The sequence below is a fragment of the Urocitellus parryii genome, chromosome 3 (assembly GCF_045843805.1).
Source record: "Urocitellus parryii isolate mUroPar1 chromosome 3, mUroPar1.hap1, whole genome shotgun sequence".
Taxonomy (NCBI): domain Eukaryota; kingdom Metazoa; phylum Chordata; class Mammalia; order Rodentia; family Sciuridae; genus Urocitellus; species Urocitellus parryii.
In genome coordinates this window covers 96,729,546-96,751,994 of record NC_135533.1, presented here as the reverse complement: position 1 = coordinate 96,751,994, position 22,449 = coordinate 96,729,546, and the positions used below count along the sequence as shown (strand labels likewise).

The window sequence follows — 22,449 nt, the reverse complement described above, 5'->3', positions numbered from 1 at the left end:
GGGATAAGAATCCAAATACTGTTTTTATTAATTATCTTGAAAAAAATTTTACCTCTGATTTTCAACATTCTTCCATGTACAATAGGACATACTTGCCAGTTCAAGAAAAAGCCCAGCATACAATCCAGCTAAAGTCAAGACAAATTTATAGATAGAAAAATAAACAAAACTAAAAGACCAAAAGAGTTTTACCTGTATTCACTAATATGTCATGAATATAATAATTTTTGTCAAGCTTTCTTTTAGTGTGTATTGATTTTTACCAATTTAATGCAAAAGAGTCACTAGACCTCAGTTAACTCAAGATCTCTAGTGAAAGAGACTAAGGTGAGCTGGAGTACTTTTTCCTCTCAGGTTTCCACTGCAGGTGACCAACAAAGATGTATTTCCTGAACTTTCAAGACATCTTAATTCTCTGCTTATTCTAAATACCAACCAGGATATATATGTCATCAGTATTTTTCATTTAGTTTTGGTTGAAGTGGTTTAACATGCATATTTCTTTGATTTAAAAAAAAAAAGGCTGTAACAAAGACCCTGACACTTTATGTCTACATTCTAAATAGCTGCAAGATTTCAAAAGTAAGGGCTTTGGGTAATAATCAGTCCCTACAATAACCAGCAGGCTCCTGTGGCAGAACATGTAAGATTAAGAGATGTAATACTAACAAAAGTGTGCAAACATATTACTAACAAGAGTGAAAAAGAAAAAGGTAATGGTAATAATAACAACATAATAAAAGTCAGCATTTATTTAGTGCTTACTATGTAATGGGCATTGCCAAAGCATTTTACATATATTCATTTTAATCCTCATTAATACTAGGAGACAGACACCATTATTATTTTTATTTGAAGAATGAGGAAACTGAAGCATAGATCTATTTCATGACTTGCCCAAGGGCCACAGCTACTTAGTAAAATATTGAGAATTTAAATCTAGGTAGCTTGGCTCCAGAGTCCTGGCTCCTACCCAATACCCCAGAGGTCTATAGAGGAAGGTTAACAATGGAAAAAAGTTAATTCAACAACAAGGTTGAAATTAATTAAACACACACACACAAATTTTACCTTATAGGGAAAAAATTGCATTCAGATTAAAATATTCTCCTACTAAAAAAACAATATAAAGTTTAATGTGTAACTGGAAGCATATAACAATTACAAACTTAACAAAAAAATTACTAAAAGCCCTCTCAAGAAATATGGGAGTACAATATTTAACTACCAAAGAGATTCCATTTCCTGTGTAGTCCACAAGCACACAGTGCCATCCAGTGACAACACAGGTGAAACACTGCAAGAGAATGAGAGTTACATTAATCCTTTGTAAAACTAATTCAGAATTTTCATATAAAAAACAACCTTGAATCAGTAATAATCTTTTATTTTAGCATAACTTTTGCCAAATTGCTTTACATTCAAATCCCACACACTATTCTTTATTTAAATATATAAATTGTGACTGGACCAATCCCAACAATTAACATTAAGAGGTAAGAGGAATTTCTGATAATTTAATGGAGTGCTTTCTTTTCCTCAAGCAATCATACTATTTATTTCTTAAGAGCATGTAAGTCACCTAATGAGGACATATTATCACCATCCGGAGCATGTCAGTTAGTTGTTGAAAGTGGTTAGTGATAAAGACTGAAGGCACCTGCTCCAAACACTAATGTAAATTGGGGATAGTTTCCCCCTTCAGCAGTACCTGCACTGTGGAATGTCCAAAAAAGGAAGGGATGCAGCAAGTAAGACATGGTAGAAGAGAATCATAGGCGTGTACAGAAGGGACCTGGGAAAGTATCCGACAATGCAAAAAATTGCCTATATACCTAAATAGATAGGCCACTACTTTTTGAAAATTCTCTTATAGAGAAAGTTTACATTATGATTTAACTGAATTCTAAAGTTGAGTTTTCATTCAAAGCCATTATGTGATGACCAATTATACTACTAAGAGAAAATGATTATACATGTCTCTGGAAGCAATTCAAGAAAGAGTCAACAATGAGTTGTTTTAATATGATTTTTTTCCTAAAGTATTCACCACACTTTTAATAGTAGGTATCATTAAAGAGTGGAATTGCATAAACCTTTGACTCACTAAGTTGCATATTTGCATAGCCTTGGCATGTTTTTCCTAACATGTATTTCTCGTTAAAGATGTGGAAAAGTCTTTTGCTCCATCCTCTTACACAGGTGAAGTACATGATGCCACTATGAAGAACAATGAAAGAAAAGATATGACTCTATTTTCTATATAGCCTTCATACATTTCAGTCATTTATGCAACTGATATTTTCACATACACTAATGAAACATAGCTTTTGCTTAAATTAACAAACACCCTTCACCACATAATTACTTAAGAACCTCATCGTTTTGAAGGGAATATTTTCAAATTAATAGTTCATCTAGCTTTTCAATTCTGTCATATATAGATGCCATGATTAATAATATATAGACAGGAGTGAATATAATTAAAAAGAACAATAAGTGAATTCTGGTCACAACTATATGAGTTCTGATGTGAGGTTCATGTCTATGTCCTCAGGGATGTCTCTCTCTGCAGCTGTTTCCCATCAAGTCAAGAGTTTGGGATGGGGCTGGGGATGTGGCTCAAGCGGTAGCGCGCTCGCCTGGTATGCGTGCGGCCGGGGTTTGATCCTCAGCACCACATACCAACAAAGATGTTGTGTCCCCCGAGAACTAAAAAATAAATATTAAAAATTCAAAAAAGAGTTTGGGATGAAGAATTCTAAAGATTCCAAAAGACTGCAAGTCACACTGAATATTAAACTGCCGATTTCCAATTAGTCCATATCCTTGCTGCCTAAAATTGTGTTCAATATATCATAAAGTGGGGTGGGGATGTGGCTCAAGCGATAGTGTGCTCGTCTGGCATGTACAAGGCACTGGGTTCGATCCTCAACACCACATAAAAATAAAATAAAGATATTGTGTCCACCTAAAACTAAAAAATAAATAAATATATATATAATAAAGTATATATATATAAATAAATATATATATCATAAATATATATATATATATATATATATATATATATATATATATATATATATATATATATAATAAAGTCATAAAGCCCTACAGTTCTTTCTTAATGTTCTTTTAGATCCCTGTCCAACAAAGATCCCATGGTAGCTCATAGAGCAAAAACATGAAGTACAATGATGTCCATGACTAAATCCACAGGCCTTCCAAGAAATTACTACAAGTTTGACTTCAGTCTGGAATATCAATCATTTGGAGGAACTTCAATGCCATTTAATTTTAAGAGTATCAAGATAATACTAGTGAAACCATCCAAGGAGTTTTACGATGCGGAATATACATACCTAGAAATTTACCTTAAGACAACCGTTCTTTTTAAACTGTGACCCACAAGTCTACTGTATCAGATTCACCTGGTTGCTGCTTCAAAATGCAGATTTCTTAATCCTTCCCTGGACCTATTGAATCTGAATGCCTGAGTGGGAGGCCTAGGAATCTGTTTTTTTAAGCACTCTGGTGACTCATATATCATAAGTTTGTGAATCATTATGAGAAACAACTGTTCTCAAACTTTACTGCACATCACAATAATCTGGAGAGTGTTTAAAAATCTCTATGTCCAGGCTGGGCCCTATACCAATTAAAATAGAATCTCTGGGGGTGGGAAACAGGCAAAAGTAGTTTTGGATATACCCCAGGTGATTCCAACATGCAGCAAAATTTGAGTACTGGTATTGAAAAGGGTCAAGGTGTAGCCCAGAGACAAATTCAGTCTTCCTAGGTGTCAAAGCACACTCAACGTGAGACTTCTAACAGTAACAACAACAACAACAATGGTTCATTCCCAGTTAGTCCTGGTGGCAACAAATAAGGTCTAATGAGCTTCCATCAAATATGGTTTGAGCACACACACAAACTCATTGCCAAATATGACTACATATAAAAGGAAAAGAAAGAAAAGAAGTTTTTGACAGTTTTACACAAACACAAAACAAATTTTTTTAAGTACAGCCTCTGCTGACAGAAAATATCCTTCGAGTATTACTCTGAACTTATGTTCTCAAATCAGTCTCATTAAATAATATGATGAAGTGGTGAAGTAGAATGTATATCAGAACAGACCAAATTTTCAATAAGGTGCCAATATTGGAGAAATAGATTCTGTGAGCTACATTCTCAAGAACTCCTTTGTTAAAATGATTAGCAGAAGGTCTTGGTTTTCCATCAGGGGCTTATACAATCATACATTATTAAACTTGAGACATCATATTTGAATACATTGAAAAAGAAATTATAGTCACAGAATTTTAAAAGTATGTCTTTATTCAATTCAGTACAAATTTTAGACTAAGCATATAGATGAGGCAGAAGACAAAAAGAGAATGGACTAGTTTTATTATTGTGGCCTGACTTGAGTTCAAAACAATCAAAGATAGGAAAAAATTACAGAGCTTTTTGGTGGAAAGGAAGGCATCATTTCAGAAAAGATGCAATGATTTACATGATTCCAAATTATGCTTTAAATTTCTGCTACTTTTTTAAAAGAAAACCTCAGAATTCAACTGAACTATCATCTGTTCTATCAGTGAGTCATTTTCATATAAACTGATTGAATTGAAAACAAACTATCCACCAAGTAAACATAGTGCTCCTGGAATTTCATAGATAAATATACAAATTCTATAGCTACCCCTGAAATTTCTGGCAACAGTCTCTCAAAAATGTCTAAGCCCCCTGCTCCTATGGAAAAAAAAACTATTTAAAATACAAAATTGCTGAAATTAAAAATGGGTACGTGAATCATTGATGTAAATCTTGAATCAAAATTGATATGAATCCTCGCTTGCACAGAACATGAGTTCTTTAACCAGAGGGAGGTCCTGCAGAGGCATGAAGTGACAGCTGAGGTAAAGTTGTAAACTCTGCTCCAATACCCAGTGACTCAGTAAAGGCTGGGAGGCAGATTTATTCAAGGTAATTAAGCTCTCTACTTAATCTACAGCTGACCACTATTTGTAACTAAGCAGACACTCCAGAAGCTACCCAGCTCAAAGAACAAATACTATCAAGTTCATGAAGAAAGGTCACTAAAAAAAACAGCACAAAATCTTTGAAAGGGGAAGAAGGAGTCCTTAAGACAGAAATGAAAATCCTCTAGAGAGTAATACAAAAACACCCAAAGAAATAAAGAGCACCAATATTAAATTTTTTGAGTTCTTTATATGTCCTGGAGATTAGTGCTCTATCTGATGTACATGTAGTAAAAAATAGCTTCCATTCTGTAGGCTCAATTATTCACCTTACTGATGGTTACTTTTGCTAAGAAGCATTTCGGTTTGAAACCATCTCATTTATTGATTCTTGATTTTATTTCTTGCACTTTAGGAGTCTTGTTAAGGAAGTAGGGGCCTAATCCCACATGGTGAAGATGTGGGCCTACTTTTTCTTCTATTAGGCACAGACTCTCTAGTCTAATTCCTAGGTCCTTGATCCACTTTGAGTTGAGTTGTGCATTGTGAGAAATAGGGGTTTAATTTCACTTTGCTACATATGGATTTCCAGTTTTCCCAACACCATTTGTTAAAGAGGTTATCTTTTCTCCAATCAATAAATGGGCTAAGGAACTGAACTGACACTTCTCAGAAGAAGATATACAATCAATCAACAAATACATGAAAAAATATTCAACATCTCTAACAATTATAGAAATGTAAATCAAAACTACTTTAAGATTTCATCTTACTCCAATCAGAATTGCAGTTATAAAGAATACAAGCAACAATAAGTGTTGGCAAGGATGTGGGGGGAAAGTCACACTCTTACATTGCTGGAGGGACTGCAAATTGGTGCAATCAATCTGGAAAACAGTATGGAGATTCCATAGAAAACTTGGAATGGAACCACCATTTGACCCAGCTAACCCACTTCTCAGTCTATATCCAAAGGACTTAAAAATAGCATACTACAGTGAGGCAGCCACATCAATGTTTATAGCAGCACAATTCACAATAGCTAAATTGTGGAACCAACCTAGATGTCCTTCAATAGATGAATTGATAAAGAAACTGCATTATATATAAATAATGAAATATTATTCAACAATAAAAGAGAATAAAATATTGGCATATGCAAGTAAATGGATGGAGTTGGAGAATATCATGCTAAGTGAAGTAAGCCGATCCCCAAAAACCAAATGCTGAATGTTTTCTCTGATAAGTGGATGCTGATCCATAATGGGGATGAGATGGGGAAGCATGGGAGGAATGGAGAAACTTTGGATAAGGCAAAGTGGGGGAGGGGAATGGAGGGAGAATGAGGGTAGGAAAGATGGTGGAATGACATGGACAACATTACCCTAGGTACATGTATGAAGACATGAATGGTGTGAATATGCTTTGTATACAACCAAAGAAATGAAATATTGTGCTCCATTTGTGTACTATGAACTGAAATACATTCTGCTGTCATGTATAACAAATTAGTACAATTAAATAAAGTAATTAATTTAAAAAGAGCATCAGTAAGTCTAACTACATAGGCAATTATAAACAGCAGCATAAATATATTTTGTTTATAAATTTGTTTAAAATTTTTTTCTTCTATCTCATTGAAAAGGGAACTGAATAGGGCAATAATTGTAAATCTGTATTGATGAGCATACAATGTATATAAATGTATAACAGTAACAACACAGAGAAGAAGGGAAGAAACAAAGTTATACGGGAAGAAAGTTTTACATACTATTCAAATTACATTTGTATTAACCCAAGGTACATTGCTTTAAATTAAGGTCTTAATTTTAATCTCCAGGAAACCGCTAAGAAAATAACAAATATAATTCAAATATTTATATATAATTATATAATTTATATAATTCAAATATATAGGAAAACTGGGGAATTAAAATGATACATTAGAAGATATATGTTTAACCAAAAAAATGCAGCAATAGAGGGACAGAGGAAGAAAAGGCATGAAACATATAAAAATAGAAAAAATTATAAGCATAAATTATACCCTAGTAATTACATTAAATGTTTGTGGGTAAAATATTCCAATTAAAAGCAGAGATCTGGCAGCTTTCTTTTTTAAAAAAAAAATCATCTATATTCAATTGAAGAGAGTTGTATTTTAGATAAAAGAACGTAAGCTAAACTTTTTTAAAAAAATGAAAAGGAAATACCATATATTATGAGCTGAATTCTATGCTGTCTCCTCCTAAATTAACAGGCTTAAGACCAAATTTTTATACCTCACAATGCAATCAGACTTACACATAAGATATTTAAGAAATGTGTTTACTGATTGGAGCCCCTATAAGAAGAGGAATCTGGACACAAACATGCAGACCCTATAAGGAAGAGGAAACCTGGACACCACACACCAACTATAATAGCTAAAGAGAAGGTAGAGAATAGCAAGTATTGGCAAGTATATGGAGAAATTGGAAACCTCATAAATTGCAATTTTTAAGTATAGTCATTTTGGAAAATAATTTGACAGTTCTTCAAAATGTTAAACATAGTTCACCCATACAAACTAACTAGATTTAATAAACATATATGTTACACTCCACCCAACAACAGAAAAACACATTCTTCTCAAGTGTACCTGGAACATAGAGACTCTAAGACAGAACATTTGTACCAGAAAAAACAAGTCCTGGGACATTAAAGGGACAGAATTTACACAGAGAATATTCTCTAACTACAAAGAAATGAAGTTAGAAATTAATAATAGAAGGATAGTTGGGAAATTCACAAACAACTAAAAATTAAACAATACATTTCTTAAAAAACAACTGATCAAAGAAGAAATCACAAGGGAAATTAGAAAATATTTTGAAATGACTTGTGCTTAGAGGAAAATATAGCTGAAAATGCCCACTTTTTAAAGTTTCAAATGAATAACCTAAAATTCTACCTTAAAAAACACTGGAAAAATGGGGCTGGGGTTGTGGCTCAGCGGTAAAGTGCTCACCTACACGTACAAGGCCCTGGGTTGGATCCTCAGCACCACATATAAATAAATACAATATTCTGTACCATTGGTCTACCAAGCTGTTTTTGTTACTACTGCTCTGAATTATAGTTAAAGGTCTGGTATAGTGATGCCACCAACTTCACTCTTCCTACTAAGGATTGCTTTGGCTATTCTGGGTCTCTTATTTTTTCAGATGAATTTTATAATTGCTTTTTTTATTTCTATGGGGAATATCATTGGGATTTTGATCAGAATTGCATTAAATCTGCATAGTGCTTTTGATATATGGTCATTTTGATAATATTCATTCTGCCTATCCAAGAGCAAGGGAGATCTTTCCATCTTCTAAGGTCTTCTGTGGTTTATTTCTTTAGGGTTCTGTAGTTTTCAATGTATAGATCTTTTACCTCTTTCAATAAGTTGATTCCCACGTTTTGTATTGTTTTGTTTTGTTTTGTTTTGTTTTTTGAGGCTATTGTAAATGGGGTAATTTTCCTCATTTCCTTCTCAGAGGGTTTTTCACTGATATACAGAAATGCCTTTGGCTTATGGGTGTTGATTTTATATCCTGCTACTTTGCTGAATTCATTTACTAGTTCTAGAAGTTTTCTGGTGGAGCTTTTTGGGTCTTCTATGTATAGAATCATATCTTCAGCAAATAGCACTAATTGAATTTCTTCTTTTCCTATAGGTATCCCTTTAATTTCTTTCATCTGTCTAATTGCTCTGGCCAGTATTTCAAGAACTAGTTTAAATAGAAATGGTGAAAGAGGGCATCCCTGTCTTATTCCAGTTTTATAAAATTACAATTATCTTATATTAGACAAAGGTGCCAAAACCATGCACTGGAGAAAAGATAGCCTCTTCAACAAATGGTTGAAAACTGGAAATCCATATGCAACAAAATGAAATTAAACCCCTATCTCTCACCATGCACAAAACTCAACAGAAAGTGGACCAAGTACCTAGGAATTAAACCAGAGACTCTGTGCCTAATAGAAGAAAAAGTAGGCCCTAATCTTCATCATGTGGAATTAGGCCCCAACTTCCTTAATAAGGCTCCTATAGCACAAAAATTAAAACCAAGAATCAATAAATGAAATGGATTCAAACTAAAAAGTTTCTTCTCAGCAAAAGAAACAACCTGGGGCTAGGATTGTGGCTCAGGGGTAGAGTGCTTGCCTAGCACGTGTGAGGCCCTGGGTTCGATTCTCAGCACCACATATAAATAAATAAAAGTAAAAGTCTATTTAAAAAAAGAAAAAGAAAAAGAAACAATCTGTGAGGTGAACAGAAAGCCTACATCTTAGGAGCAAATTTTTACCCTTCACACATCGGATAGAACACTAATCTCTAGGGTATATAAAGAACTCAAAAAGCTAAGCACCAAAAAAAAAAAAAAAAAAAAAAAACAAATAACCCAATCAATAAATAGGCCAAGAACTAAAGAGACACTTCTCAGAAGAGAATATACAATCAATCAACAAATATATGAAAAATGTTCATCATCTCTAGCAATTATAGAAATGCAAATCAAAACTACTCTATGAGGGGCTGGGGATGTGGCTCAAGCGGTAGCACAATCGCCTGGCATGCATGCGGCCCGGGTTCGACCCTCAGCACCACATACCAACAAAGATGTTGTCTCTGCCGAGAACTAAAAAATAAATATTAAAAATTCTCTCTCTCTCTCTTACCTCTCTCACTCTCTCTTTAAAAAAAAAACTACTCTATGATATCATCTCACTCTAGTCAAAATGGCAGCTATTATGCATACAAACAACAATTAATATTGGAGAGGATGTGGGGATAAAGGTACTCATACATTGCTGGTGGGACTGCAAATTGATGCAACCAATTTGGAAAGCAGTATGGAGATTCCTTGGAAATCTGGGAATGGAATCACCACTTGACACAACTATCCCTCTCCTGGATCTATACTCAAAGGACTTAAAAACAGCATACTACAGGAACATAGCAACATCACTGTTTATATTAGCACAATTCACAATAGCTAAATTGTGGAACCAACCTAGATGCCCTTCAATAGATGAGTGAATTTTAAAAAATGAGGCATATATACACAATGGAATTTTACTCACCAATAAAAGAGAATAAAATAATGGCATTTACAGGTAAATGGATGGCATTGGAGAAGATAATGCTAAGTAAAGTTAGCCCATCCCCCAAAAAACAAATACTGAATGTTTTCTCATTATTATCTTATAAGGAGGCTGATTCATAGTGGGATAGGGAGGGGGAGCATGGGAAGAATAGACAAACTCTAGATAGGGTAGAGGGGTGGGAGGGGAAGGGAGGGGGCAGGGGGTTAGCAATGATGGTGGAATGTGATGGACATCATTATCCAAATTACATGTATGAAGATATGAATTGGTGTGAATATACTTTATATAGAAACAAAGATGTAAAAAATTGTGCTGTGCTGTATATGTGTAATAAGAATTGTAATGCATTCCACTGTCATTTATTTTTAAAAAATCAATTAAAAATTTTTAAAGCATTAAAAATTAAATAAATAAATAAAGGTATTGTGCCCAACTATAAATAAAAAACAAATATTAAAATTAAAAAAAAAAAAACTATAAAAAGGAGAGTAAACTAAACCCAAAGCTAGCAAAAGGAAGGAAATAATAAAGAGTAGAAATAAATGAAATAAAATAGATAAAGTGAATAAAAACATAGAAAAAATTTAAAAATCAACAAACTTTAATTTAAATTCATTAAGGCGGGGGGGGGGGGGAGAGAGAAGACTCAAGTTACCAAAATCAGGAATGAGAGAGGGAACATCTCTACTGACTTTCCAGTAATAAAAAGAATTACAGTCATGTGCCATATAATGCTTCAGTCAATGATAGATCACAGATGACAGTAGTTACATAGGTTATATTACTTGAGGTGTAGTGACCATCTTAGTTTGTGTAATTATACTCTGATAAAATCATTGGCAAGCCAGGCACAGTGACACACACTTGTAATTCCAGCAGCTCAGAAGGCTGAGGCAGGAGAATCTTGAATTCAAAGCAAGCCTCAGCAAAAGTGAGGCACTTAGCAACTCAGTGAGACCCTGTCTCTAAATAAAATTCAAAATATGGCTGGGGATGTGGCTCAGTGGTCAAGGGCCCCTGAGTTCAATCTCCACTATCCCCTTCCCCAAAAAAAATCATTGGCAAAAGTGCATAAAGACGTTTTTTCTTGGAATGTATCCCTATTATTAAGCAATACATGACAGCATATAGGAATACCATAAGCAATTGTATGCCAACAAATTAACCTAAATGAAATAAACAAATTCCTACAAAAAATAACTTTGGAGAATATAAATGGCCTATATAATGCAACATTTATTCTATTTATTACTAACACTAATAAATAGAAAAACTAAATAAATAAACAGAAAAACTAATTAGACATATAACAAGCCAGTCTTTTTTGTTTGTTTAGTTTCACAATGAATTCTACTAAACAATTCAAGAAGATTTAGTACCAATTCTTCACAAACTCTTCTAACAGCTATAAAAGGACAGAACATTTCTCAACTTATTCTGAAATGAGTACTACCCACATAGGAAATCTGATGAACATCAGTGGAAAAGAAAACTATAATCCAATATCCCTTATGAAATATAAACTCCAAAATCCTTAACATACTAGCCATCTGAATACAGAAACATACAATGGATTAGATAATATTACCAAGTGTGATTTTTCTCAGATTTAAAGAATGGTTAAATATACAAAATTAATGTCAACTGTTAATAAATATTAATTAATGTCAATAAAAAATAACACAAAAATAAGATAAATGACACAAACCAATAATCACCTCAATAGTCATAAATATCTGACACCCTTTCATAATTAGAAAAAAATACTAAGCAAACTAAGAATAGAAGAAACATCTTCAATCTTACAAAGAATATCTAAAATAATAATGCTAAAATAAGGCACTATTAACAACATATACAATGGTAATTCCTGAGATCAGGAACAAGAAAAGGATGACTGCTCTTGCCTCTTCAATTCAACACTGAACTGTGATTCTGCTTAGGGCATTCATTAGGTAAGAAAAAGAAATACAAGATATACAGATGAAAAGGAAGCAGAAAAACTATCTCAATTCACAGATGATGTGATTGTGTATATGAAAAAAATCTTACAAAATTTAATAAAATATTCTTAGAATTGAGCCCAGAAAGACTGCAAGATACCAGACCAATATACCATCATTACAATTTCTATTGCTGATCACATTACCTATTATAATCACTCTCCCAAAAGATAAGTCAAGATGTGTTATCTTTGTATACTCCTCTTAAGAGCTAAAACATATTCCCCATATATCCTTATTCACTATTACATTTCCAAGAATAACAGCATTCTTGGCACTGGACATTCCATAAATATTTAAGTGAATAAATAAATGAAAGACCATTGAACAGGCCTTATGCCCTTACAGAAGAAATATAACATAGCCTCTTGATCAGACTGAGTTCAGGTCCCACCTCTGCCCCTTACTGGTTGTATGATATAAGGAAAGTTACATTATTATTCTGTGCTTCTGCTTCCTCCTGAGTAAAATGACAATAATAGAGTTTTAGAGGAAACAACTTATTAATATATGCTATAATAAATGTTATATAAATTTTACTATGTTGTAACTATGTTGTTAGAGTCACCCTCAATAATTCAACTTTGGAGAATATAAATGGTCTATATAATGCAACATTTATTCTAAGGTCACCAAAGTTGTGGCATTCTCCCAATGTTGTACCTTGGCAATCTCTGTTAATAATCACAGCACTCCTTTTCTGGAAACCAACTCAACTTTTTCAGTACCAGACTTCAGTCAGTCTAAATAGCAGATAGATAAAAACTGCTTTCAGACTTTTAACATTGCTTCTACTACCATACCATAAAACTAGCACCAGAACTAAACTCTTAAAGGGTTTTTTTAATCTTATTTTTTATTGGTGGGGTTCTTTTTTTTTTTTTTTTTTTTTTTTTGTCTTTTTTGGAACTCTGGATCAAACCCAGAGCTTTGCAAATGCAAGGCAGACGCTTTGCCACTGAGCTACATCCCAGCCCCAGAACTCAACTCTTATTCTATGTACTTGACCAAATATAAAGCACAGTGTTCTGTAATCCCAGCAACTCCAAGGCTAAAGCAGGAAGATTGCAAGTTTGAGGCCAGCCTCAGCAACTTTGCAAGACTCTCTTTCAAAATAAAAAATAAAAGACTGGGGATGTAGTTCAGTGGTAAAGTGCTCCTGGGTTCAATCCACAGTACCAGAGAGAGAGAGAGAGAGAGAGAGAGAGAGAGAGAGAGAGAGAGAGAGAGAAGAAAAGAAAAAAGTAAAAAAATAAACCAGTACCCAGCCAAGAAATCCACCCCCCACCCCAAAAAAAGAACTGTTACTGAAGCCTAACTCCCAATGAGCTTACTACTTAGAGAGTTTTGGATTATTATTTGAAATGCTATACCCCACATTTACTCTTCAGATGGGTATTAACGGTCAGATTTTGTGTCCATGTAAACAACTAGAGGTCTGTCAATCAAACCAATCTCTTATTAGTTCCAAGAATAAGTGCTGCTTCAGATCTTTGCCTTTATGGTTCCCGTTGTCTGGAACACCCTTTTCTTTTCTTTCTTTCTTTTTTTTTTTTTTTTTGTAGTTGTAGGTAAACATCATGCCTTTATTTTATTTATTTTTTTATTGGTGCTAAGGATTGAACTCAGTGCCTCGCACATGCTAGGCAAGCACTCTACCACTGATCTGCCCCAGCCCCCTGTCTGGAACAATCTTGACATAGCTAGTGATATGGCAATCTCCATCTTATCCCTAAATTTTAACTCCTTAGAATAGTTTGGAAGAAGGGGTTGTTTGCTTGCTTTTGGTTTTTGGTGGGGGGGGCGGTATTTTTTCTGTGCTGGGGATTTGAACCCAGAAACTTTTCAATGCTAGGCAAGCACTCCACCACTGAGCCGTTTCAGAGCAGGTTTTCTTAACCAGCCTAACATAAGTATCCCTGTTCTCTTTATTGAATTGTTCATTTCTTCTGTGCATTTATCACATATTGTTTGTTGGTTGTATCTCTAACTAGAGTGAAAGTTCCATGTGGCAGTCAACTTGTTGGCTTACTTATCATTCATTGTATACTCTGGAATGTAGAAAATGTGGAAAAGGAATGGATGGATGGCAAGATGGATGGATGCTTGGATGAATGGATTCTATTAACAAATATGACTTAATTTCTTACCCTGAAAGTATATATCAATGTATGAAAATAACTAGGAATGAAATTAATAACCTTTAAGGTAAAAATAAATTTAGTATATGGAATTCACCACAATGGAAAAATAAATTAAAGAATTGTAGAAAATTTTCTATGCCAAGGATTGAAACCAACATAGTTTCCTTTTAACTCTTAGTCATCTAGAAAAATGAAATTAACCATAATATCCAGAGTGCTAAACATTCCAGTTAATTAAGGTCTTATGCACTACTGGTATATAATAACTAGACTATAAAAGAATGGCAAACATTTTAAAAGTACTCACAATTATACCTCATATTCATTTTGTAAAGAACTGAAGTAATTGTCCTAGAATTAAATCTCAGCCACCATGCTAGATGTTAGTGGGTTACTCATTCTGTAGCTACAATGAATGCATAATAGTCCAGGCCAAATAGACATAACCCACTAATGATTAGTTGGTTGATAACTTATGACAGATAAACAGTCATTAATTAACCAACACCAGAGGACATAATCTTATTCTACGTAAAATTTCCTGACCCCAGAAAGTGCAAAGATTTAGACGGAGTAGATGAATCTAGAACAAAAAAAAAAAAAAAAAAAAAAGATTTTTTTTAACTCTAGTAGTTTAGCAAAGAATATAGGTGATTCTAATACTATTAAGTCCTTATGAGTAGTCAATGAACCATTTTCTATAATAGTCTGCAAGGAGAAGATCTAAATTCCCAGGAAATACATGTCAACACAAATAAACATTTCTCTTTCAGTTGCTTTTATATCATGATCTTAATTTGGGTCTTTTTTTTCCAGAACATCTGAAATTATCCAATAATAAGTTTAAATTATCTAATATATAAAATTAAATTAGATTACCATATAATTTATCTTTCATTCTGTTCTTTTGTCCTCTGGGATATTCTTCTAGTAATTGTCAATTACTACAAGTTTAAAGCCTTAATATCCTTAATTTGTAGCCATGTCATATAAAAATATACAATGCCAATAAATGTAATTTATGATTTCAGTTTTACAAAAGCAAGTCATCTTCCTAATACACTTGCTTTTCACTGAATCTTCTCTAAACAGACAGAAAGCCATATTATATTATTGAAATCAATCTGCAATTAATCCAATGGCATAAAATAAAAACATAAAATAATAGATCATCTAAACTTTTTGTAGTTTTATTTGGAAATTATCAAATTGTTCATTCTTTGGTATGCCTTTGCCTTCCTTATCTTAGGAATACCTTACAAACTTTTTAAAATTTTGTTTTGTTTTATTAATGATTTTTGGCTTTTTTAATTGACAAAATTATATATATGTATGGTATATAGTGAGATGTTTTAACATAGGCATATACTATGAGATTATTGAATTAATCTAGTTAATATATCTATCACTTTTCATACTTGTCATTTTTAAGGTGAGAATACTTAAAATATATACTTAGTAATTTTCAAGAAAACAATATATTATTATTACTATTGTCACCATTTTGTATAATAGACCTGTTGAACTTATCACTTGTAATTGAAGTTTTGTAACCTTTTAACCAACATCTTCGCATACCCCACCCCTACTCCCAACCCCTGGTAACCACCGTGCTGCTATTTCTGGGTTCAACATTTTTAGATTCCACATGTAAGTGGAGATTATGCAGTATTTATCTTTCTGTGCCTGGTTTATTTCACTTAACATAGTGTTCCCATTTAACTTAGCATAATATCCATTTGTGACATATTGTCACAAATCCAGGAGTTCCTTCCTTTTTAAGGCTGAATGGTATTCTATGGTGCATGTATACCACATTTCTTTACCTAGTCTTCCACTGAGGGACACCGAGGTTGCTTCCATATCTGGGCTATCATGAATTATGCTGCAATGAACAATGACATCAATATTTGATGTCATTTCCTTTGGGTGTATAACAGGAGTAGGATTGCTAGTTCCTACATGATAGTTCCATTTTTAATTCTTTTGAGAAAGAATGATGTTTTCTGTAATAGTGTATTAATTTACATTCCCAGCAATAGTGTGCAAGGGCTTTTTTTTTAATTTTTCCACTTTGTTTTTGTAATCATGATTTCAACAGGTATGGCTTTTCTTTTTTTCTTTTTCTTTCTTTCTTTTTATTTATTTAATTTTTTTTTTTTTGCTTTTGAATTGTTTAAGTTCTTTATATAATTTTGACATTAACCTCTTACTAAACATATGGTTTGCAACTATCTACTCCCATTCCATAGGTTTTTGTTTTTTAATTTTTTTCTGTGAAAAATCTTCTTAGTTTGATGCAATCTTATTTGTTTATTTTTGCTTTTATTCCCTGTGCTTTGGGGGATCATTTCCAGAAATTCATTACCAAGAAAAATGTCAAGAAGCTTTCCCCCTAAAAGTTTAACAGTTTTAGGTCTTATATTTAAGTCCTTCATCCACTTTGGGTTCATCTTTGTATATGGTGTCAGATAAGGGTCCAATTTCATTGTTCTGTGTGTAGATATCTAATTTTACCAACACAATTTATTGCAAAAAAACTGTCCTTTCTCCAAAATGTTTTCTTGGTATCTTTGTTGAAAATCAATTAACCATAAATATGTGGATTTATTTCTGTGCTTTCTATGCTGTTCTTTTGGTCTCTACGGCTTTTTAATGCCAGCACTCCACTGTTTTGATTCCAATAACTTGGCAGTGTATTTTGAAATCAGGAAATGTGATGCTTCCAGCTTTGTTCTTTTCATTCAAAACTGTTTTGGTTACATTAACAGAATGAAGGATAAAAAATATAATCACCTACATTGTTGCATATGAAGCATTGACAAAATTCAACATCCTTTCATGATAAAAACTCTACAAATAAGGTATAAAAGAAATATACTTTGATGCAATAAAGGCCATATATCACAAACATGCAATGAAGAGCATAATAGTGAAAAGGTGTAAGTTTTTCCTGTAAGATCAGGAACAAGAGAAGAATGCTCCTGTTTAATATGATACTGGAAGTCCTAGACAGAACAATTAAACAAGACAAATAAAAAGTATCCAAACTAGAAGGGAAGAAGTAAAATTTCCTGTTTGCAGATAACATGATTTAATATACAGAAAACCCTAAAAACTGCACCAAACAACTATTACAACTAATAAGCACGATTGCAGGATACAAAATCAATTTATAAAAACCAAGAGCACTGTATATACTGACAACAAAATATCCAAAAAATATCAAGAACATGAGCTCTTTTATAATAATATCAAGAACAAAACAAAATTTAACCAAGAGATGAAAGATCCATACACTGAAAACTGTAAACATTGTGAAAAAATGGAAAAAGACACAAACAAATGACAAGATATCCTGTATTCATGGATTAAAATATTATTCATTGTTAAAGTAATAAGCAATCTACAGATTGAGTGTTATCCCTATTAAAATTCTAATGACATTTTTCGTAGAATTAAAAAAAAATCCTCAAATTAATGTGGTACTGCAGATTAATGTTAATATTCATTTGTATCCCCTGAGTTTAAGTCAATAGAGTAATGACAGGTCTTAGGGAAAATTCTGGTTAAAGAATGAAAGCTGGACTAGAATTAAAAATTGGTTGGACTGGGGTTGTGGCTCAGCAGTAGAGCACTTGCCTAGCATGTGAGAGGCCTTGGGTTTGATCCTCAGCACAACATAAAAATAAATAAACAAAATAAAGGTGTTGTGTACAACTAAAAAATAAATATTTTTAAAAAATTGGCCACAGAAAACTAAGTATTGTTAGGCTGATAAGCACCTTTAAGACTGGAAAGCAACAGACTCCCCTCACCCCAAAAAAGGGAAATTCAAATGCAAAACTACAGTTCCCTGGACTGGGTTGTGGCTCAGTGATAGAGCACTTGCCTAGCATGTGTGAGGCACTGGGTTCGATCCTCAGCACCACATGTAAATAAATAAATTAAATAAAGGTCCATCAACAACTAATAAAAATATTTAAAAAACCAAAAACTACAGTTCCCTAATTTCTTGAGCTCTCTTTCTATACTCTATTGTCTCAGTTTCTTTGGTCATAGACTATGTGCCTCTCTACTCTTCAGTCCACTGCCCCTGCTTCAGCATAAGCTCAGCTTTCAGTCTTCACTTCTTTCTTGAATATATAACTTTCTCTCCCCACAAATTTGCCAACTTATCGATTATTCTCAACATAATTCTTCACAATGACTTCATGATTAGGCACAATGTCCAATATTCACAATGATTTAGCAGTATGCAAAAATGTCTTAATTTTCTTTTAAAATCATAATAAAAATGAATGTAATAATAATAAACACATAATAATGTGTCATATTTGTACTTTTATATCAATGCTGTTATAGAACACATTTTTAAAGTATTATTATATAGGAAAGAGCCCAGCAACACAAAAGTTCCTAGGATCCACAGAAGTCAAAATGGACCCTGAATTCTCCTGAGTCATTTCCTACCCAATTTCTACCTACTCAACACTTGTCCACCTCAGCCTCACGGTTAAGCCCAGAACAGAGGTGATTATATGAGTATTCATTTCCAACCACAATTTATAGTAATAGTTGCATAACTCACTCAATTTACTAAAAATAATTAACCTGTAGCAGTATAGGGTGAATTTTATTTGTGATATACACCTGAATAAAATTACTTTTGAAAAAGAGTAAAATGGAAAGCTAAAGCATAGGTATATGAAGATACAAAAAGATGAATTTCTAAAATTCAAGTGAAAAAATATACTTGTTTGAGATTCAAAAATTTATTGACAAAAAATATGCTAAAATAATGAGTAATATGTTCAGATATACTTAGTACAAACAATATACAAATTTGGGGAAAGGACTGTGGTATCACAAACAACAAAATGTCCTATACATGAAAATAATTATGGTGCTAAAAAACTAACTCACTGTAGCAAGTAATTAAGGGAGCCTGGTTACAATTAAGTACAGGAAGGATATTAAAACTTCCAAAAGATATTTCTGTGAGCCACAATAGAGGAATAAGAGCAACACAGTAATTGGAACCACATCCCAACCCACTTCCTTGTTGTTTACCAATATCATCTAAGAACACATTTTAGATTCTGACATTAGACAATCTCAAGTGAACAACTTTAAATCATATTAAGACTAAAAAAAAAATCAAAAGAAAAAATTGTGACAAGGGTTAAAAGTTTATACCCTTGAAACTACAAAAATTTTGATGCCCACTATAAACCACATCCCGGCAGTTGTCATGTCTCCACAATGAACTACTTGAAATGGTTTTGTTGTGGTTGAGGCAATTATCTCTGAGTTAATAATTAGCTACTAGTCAAATCAAGTATAATTTGTATATTGTACACTAGATCACTTTGAAGAAAAGTACAGGATTCATTTTTGTCAGCTGACAAATAATTCATATGTTATCCTATGAAATGCAATCAAAACAAGTAGAAAAGTGATTTTTACCTCTGCATAAAATCAAACTCATTTTCCAGGCAGCTAAAATTATGTATAAATGTTGTGTTTAATGCAGGTAAGCATGAGTGTATATATATATACATACTAAAAAAGAAGGGATAAAGTTTCCTATTATGCTACTATGAAAACTATCTAGAAATAACCCATCTCATTTACATAAAGCACATTTTAATCATTTTGTGGTTTGATTGGTGTTTTTTCTTTTTGAATATAGAATGTTAACTCAAATTGAAAGACAAAGTGAAGTTTAAGATTTTTCTGTTATGAAAAGTTAGGGTTGACTAACACTAGGCAGGACATTGAGAATACCATGGAAAACAAAAACAAACACTGTCCCTACACTCATGAAACTTAACAGTCTCAAGGATCAACATGGGCAACAAACATACAAACACACAACACACACAAAAAAAATGACTAAAATCTATATCTGTGTATATGTATGCATGAGTGTACACTCACTTTGAAGCAGCTCTAGAGGTGATTCCATCCTCCTCCAAATGCTCCCCCACAGAAAAACACTCCACATCGTGAATTTCTAGTTAGATGTTAGAAAATATTTAAACCCTATGATACAACTTTTTTCCAATTTAAATTAATTAATAATTGAAATATAAAGTAGTCTTATGTAGAGATCAGGAGACTTAAGTAGAGTCCCAATTCCAGGACCTGCTACATAATTTGGGAGACCTGTGCAAAATTTAAAATATAGGTCTCTTGTTCAAAAATTTCTAAGAATTTCAAGACAGTTAAAACAGGACATTTAAACTAAGCCCAGACCCTCTTGACTGTACAGGTCACACACCCATCAAAACTTCATGGCTTCTATACTTATTAGATGTGCTATATTTGTGCAATAATTTAACCTACCTGAGGTTTGAGGTGCCTTACACTCTAAAATTAAGAAAGGGAAGAAAAGATTTTTAGCTCCTTCCCATAACAAGCATTTCTCTGTAAAGGAACAAAACTACTCATTTGAAGAGAGTTCTTTAATCCTTTTATAAAACCATTAAAATTCTAAATGTGAATCAAAGCTGCTGTTAAAAACCCATACAAAGTGTTTCACCTTCAACCATATTGATTTTTTTTATTTCCATACACCTCCTTAATTTTGCCTAAGAGAAAAAATCTCCAAAGCAGTGTTCCAAGTTTACTATTTTCCCATGTATGCCATTTAAATCCGAAATTCCCAACTGAGGTCTCTATGTCTAGAAAGTAATTTTTCCCACAGTAAAATGTCTCCTTGCACAAATTAGATATTTTCTTTTTTCTACCCTGAAAAATTATCTATTCAGAATCAACTTCCACATATGGTATAGCATCTGGGTCTGATCCAGTAAAAAGGAGGCAAAATGTCATGTTGAGAGTACATTAACCCTTTCATTTCAACAGTTTAGTATTTAGCACAACATAACTGATAACTGTCTAAACTAGGGGTGTTAATCTGGAATTCATTGACAGAATTCTAGAAGTTAATTAACTTTAATGAGAAAAGTTATATCTTTATTTTCATAAATCTCTAACAAAAATTTAGCATTTTCTTCAATTATGAATATAGATAACAAAATCACCAGAATATTAGCACTACCTATGACTTTATCACCAATAAATATTATATATATTTTCATATCACATTAGTTATTACAGATTTCTTGAAATATCATCTATGCTCAACCATGTCTCAATATTGTAATGATATTAGACCCATTGTTATATCTTCCAGTTTAATATGTTAGTAAAAATCACATGTTATTATAATATAAAAATTATTTTTACATTGAAATATATTGGCTTCCTTTGTAACGCTGAGTATCTCATTTTATTAATTTAAAAATATGATTTCAAGATAAGCTCACAAATTTTACCAGACTACCAAAGGGGTCCAAGGCACATAAAAGGTGAAGAAGCTCTAATGAATAGTAGTTACAAAGTTCATGTGACAATAAAGTAGGAGAAACTATACCATTGGCTCACGATAGAACAAAAATATTCTATTAAGAAGTCTTTAAAATTCTACCTCAATAACATCCATATTACAACAAAATCTTCATGGTTTGTTAATTTTAATATGAAAACATGGATCAAAACAGAACAATTTTTGTTATGATTTTCTGTTGCTTCTTTCGCCTGTTGTTTTGCTTTTTCAGTTTTAGTGGGGGTTTTTTGCACATGTAACCATAAGATTTAATATGAAAATGTAACTCAAACACATATTTGTTAACTATTACTGAAAATATTATTTGAATTGGTACCTGAGATGACAGTAGGTTACAATCAATGAACAGTCCTCTTCCAGTTTTATATCTTTGTATCAATCCAGCCATAATGGCTCCATATGCATACAGGCCAGTGGCAAGATCAGTCATGGCCACTCCTGGGCGAACTGGATCACCATCCTGATTTGAAAGTTGGATTGAGAAAAATAGAGAAAATTGAAAATTAAAACATTGTGTTATTCATTAAATATTCTAAGTTTAAATAAAGGAAGTAACTATATATGTATCTCCAGGTTATACAAAGAACTCAAAAAACTTAACACCAAAAAAAACCAAATAACTCAACTTAAAAAAAATAAATGGGCTAAGGAACTGAACAGACACTTCTCAAGAGAAGATATAAAATCAATCAACAAATATATTTAAAAATGTTCAACATCTCTAGTAATTACAGAAATGCAAATTAAAACTCTAG

At 32.7% G+C, this 22,449-nt stretch overlaps 1 protein-coding gene across 1 annotated transcript in view; it reads right to left on the bottom strand.

The window, feature by feature from the left end:
- The window catches only part of Sugct (succinyl-CoA:glutarate-CoA transferase), a 694,122-nt gene that overhangs the window by 538,130 nt on the left and 133,543 nt on the right, over positions 1-22,449 (bottom strand). The window contains exon 8 of the mRNA XM_026387616.2: positions 22,011-22,154. Within this exon, the coding sequence (XP_026243401.1) occupies positions 22,011-22,154 (144 nt within the window). The remainder of the gene's footprint in view (positions 1-22,010; positions 22,155-22,449) is intronic.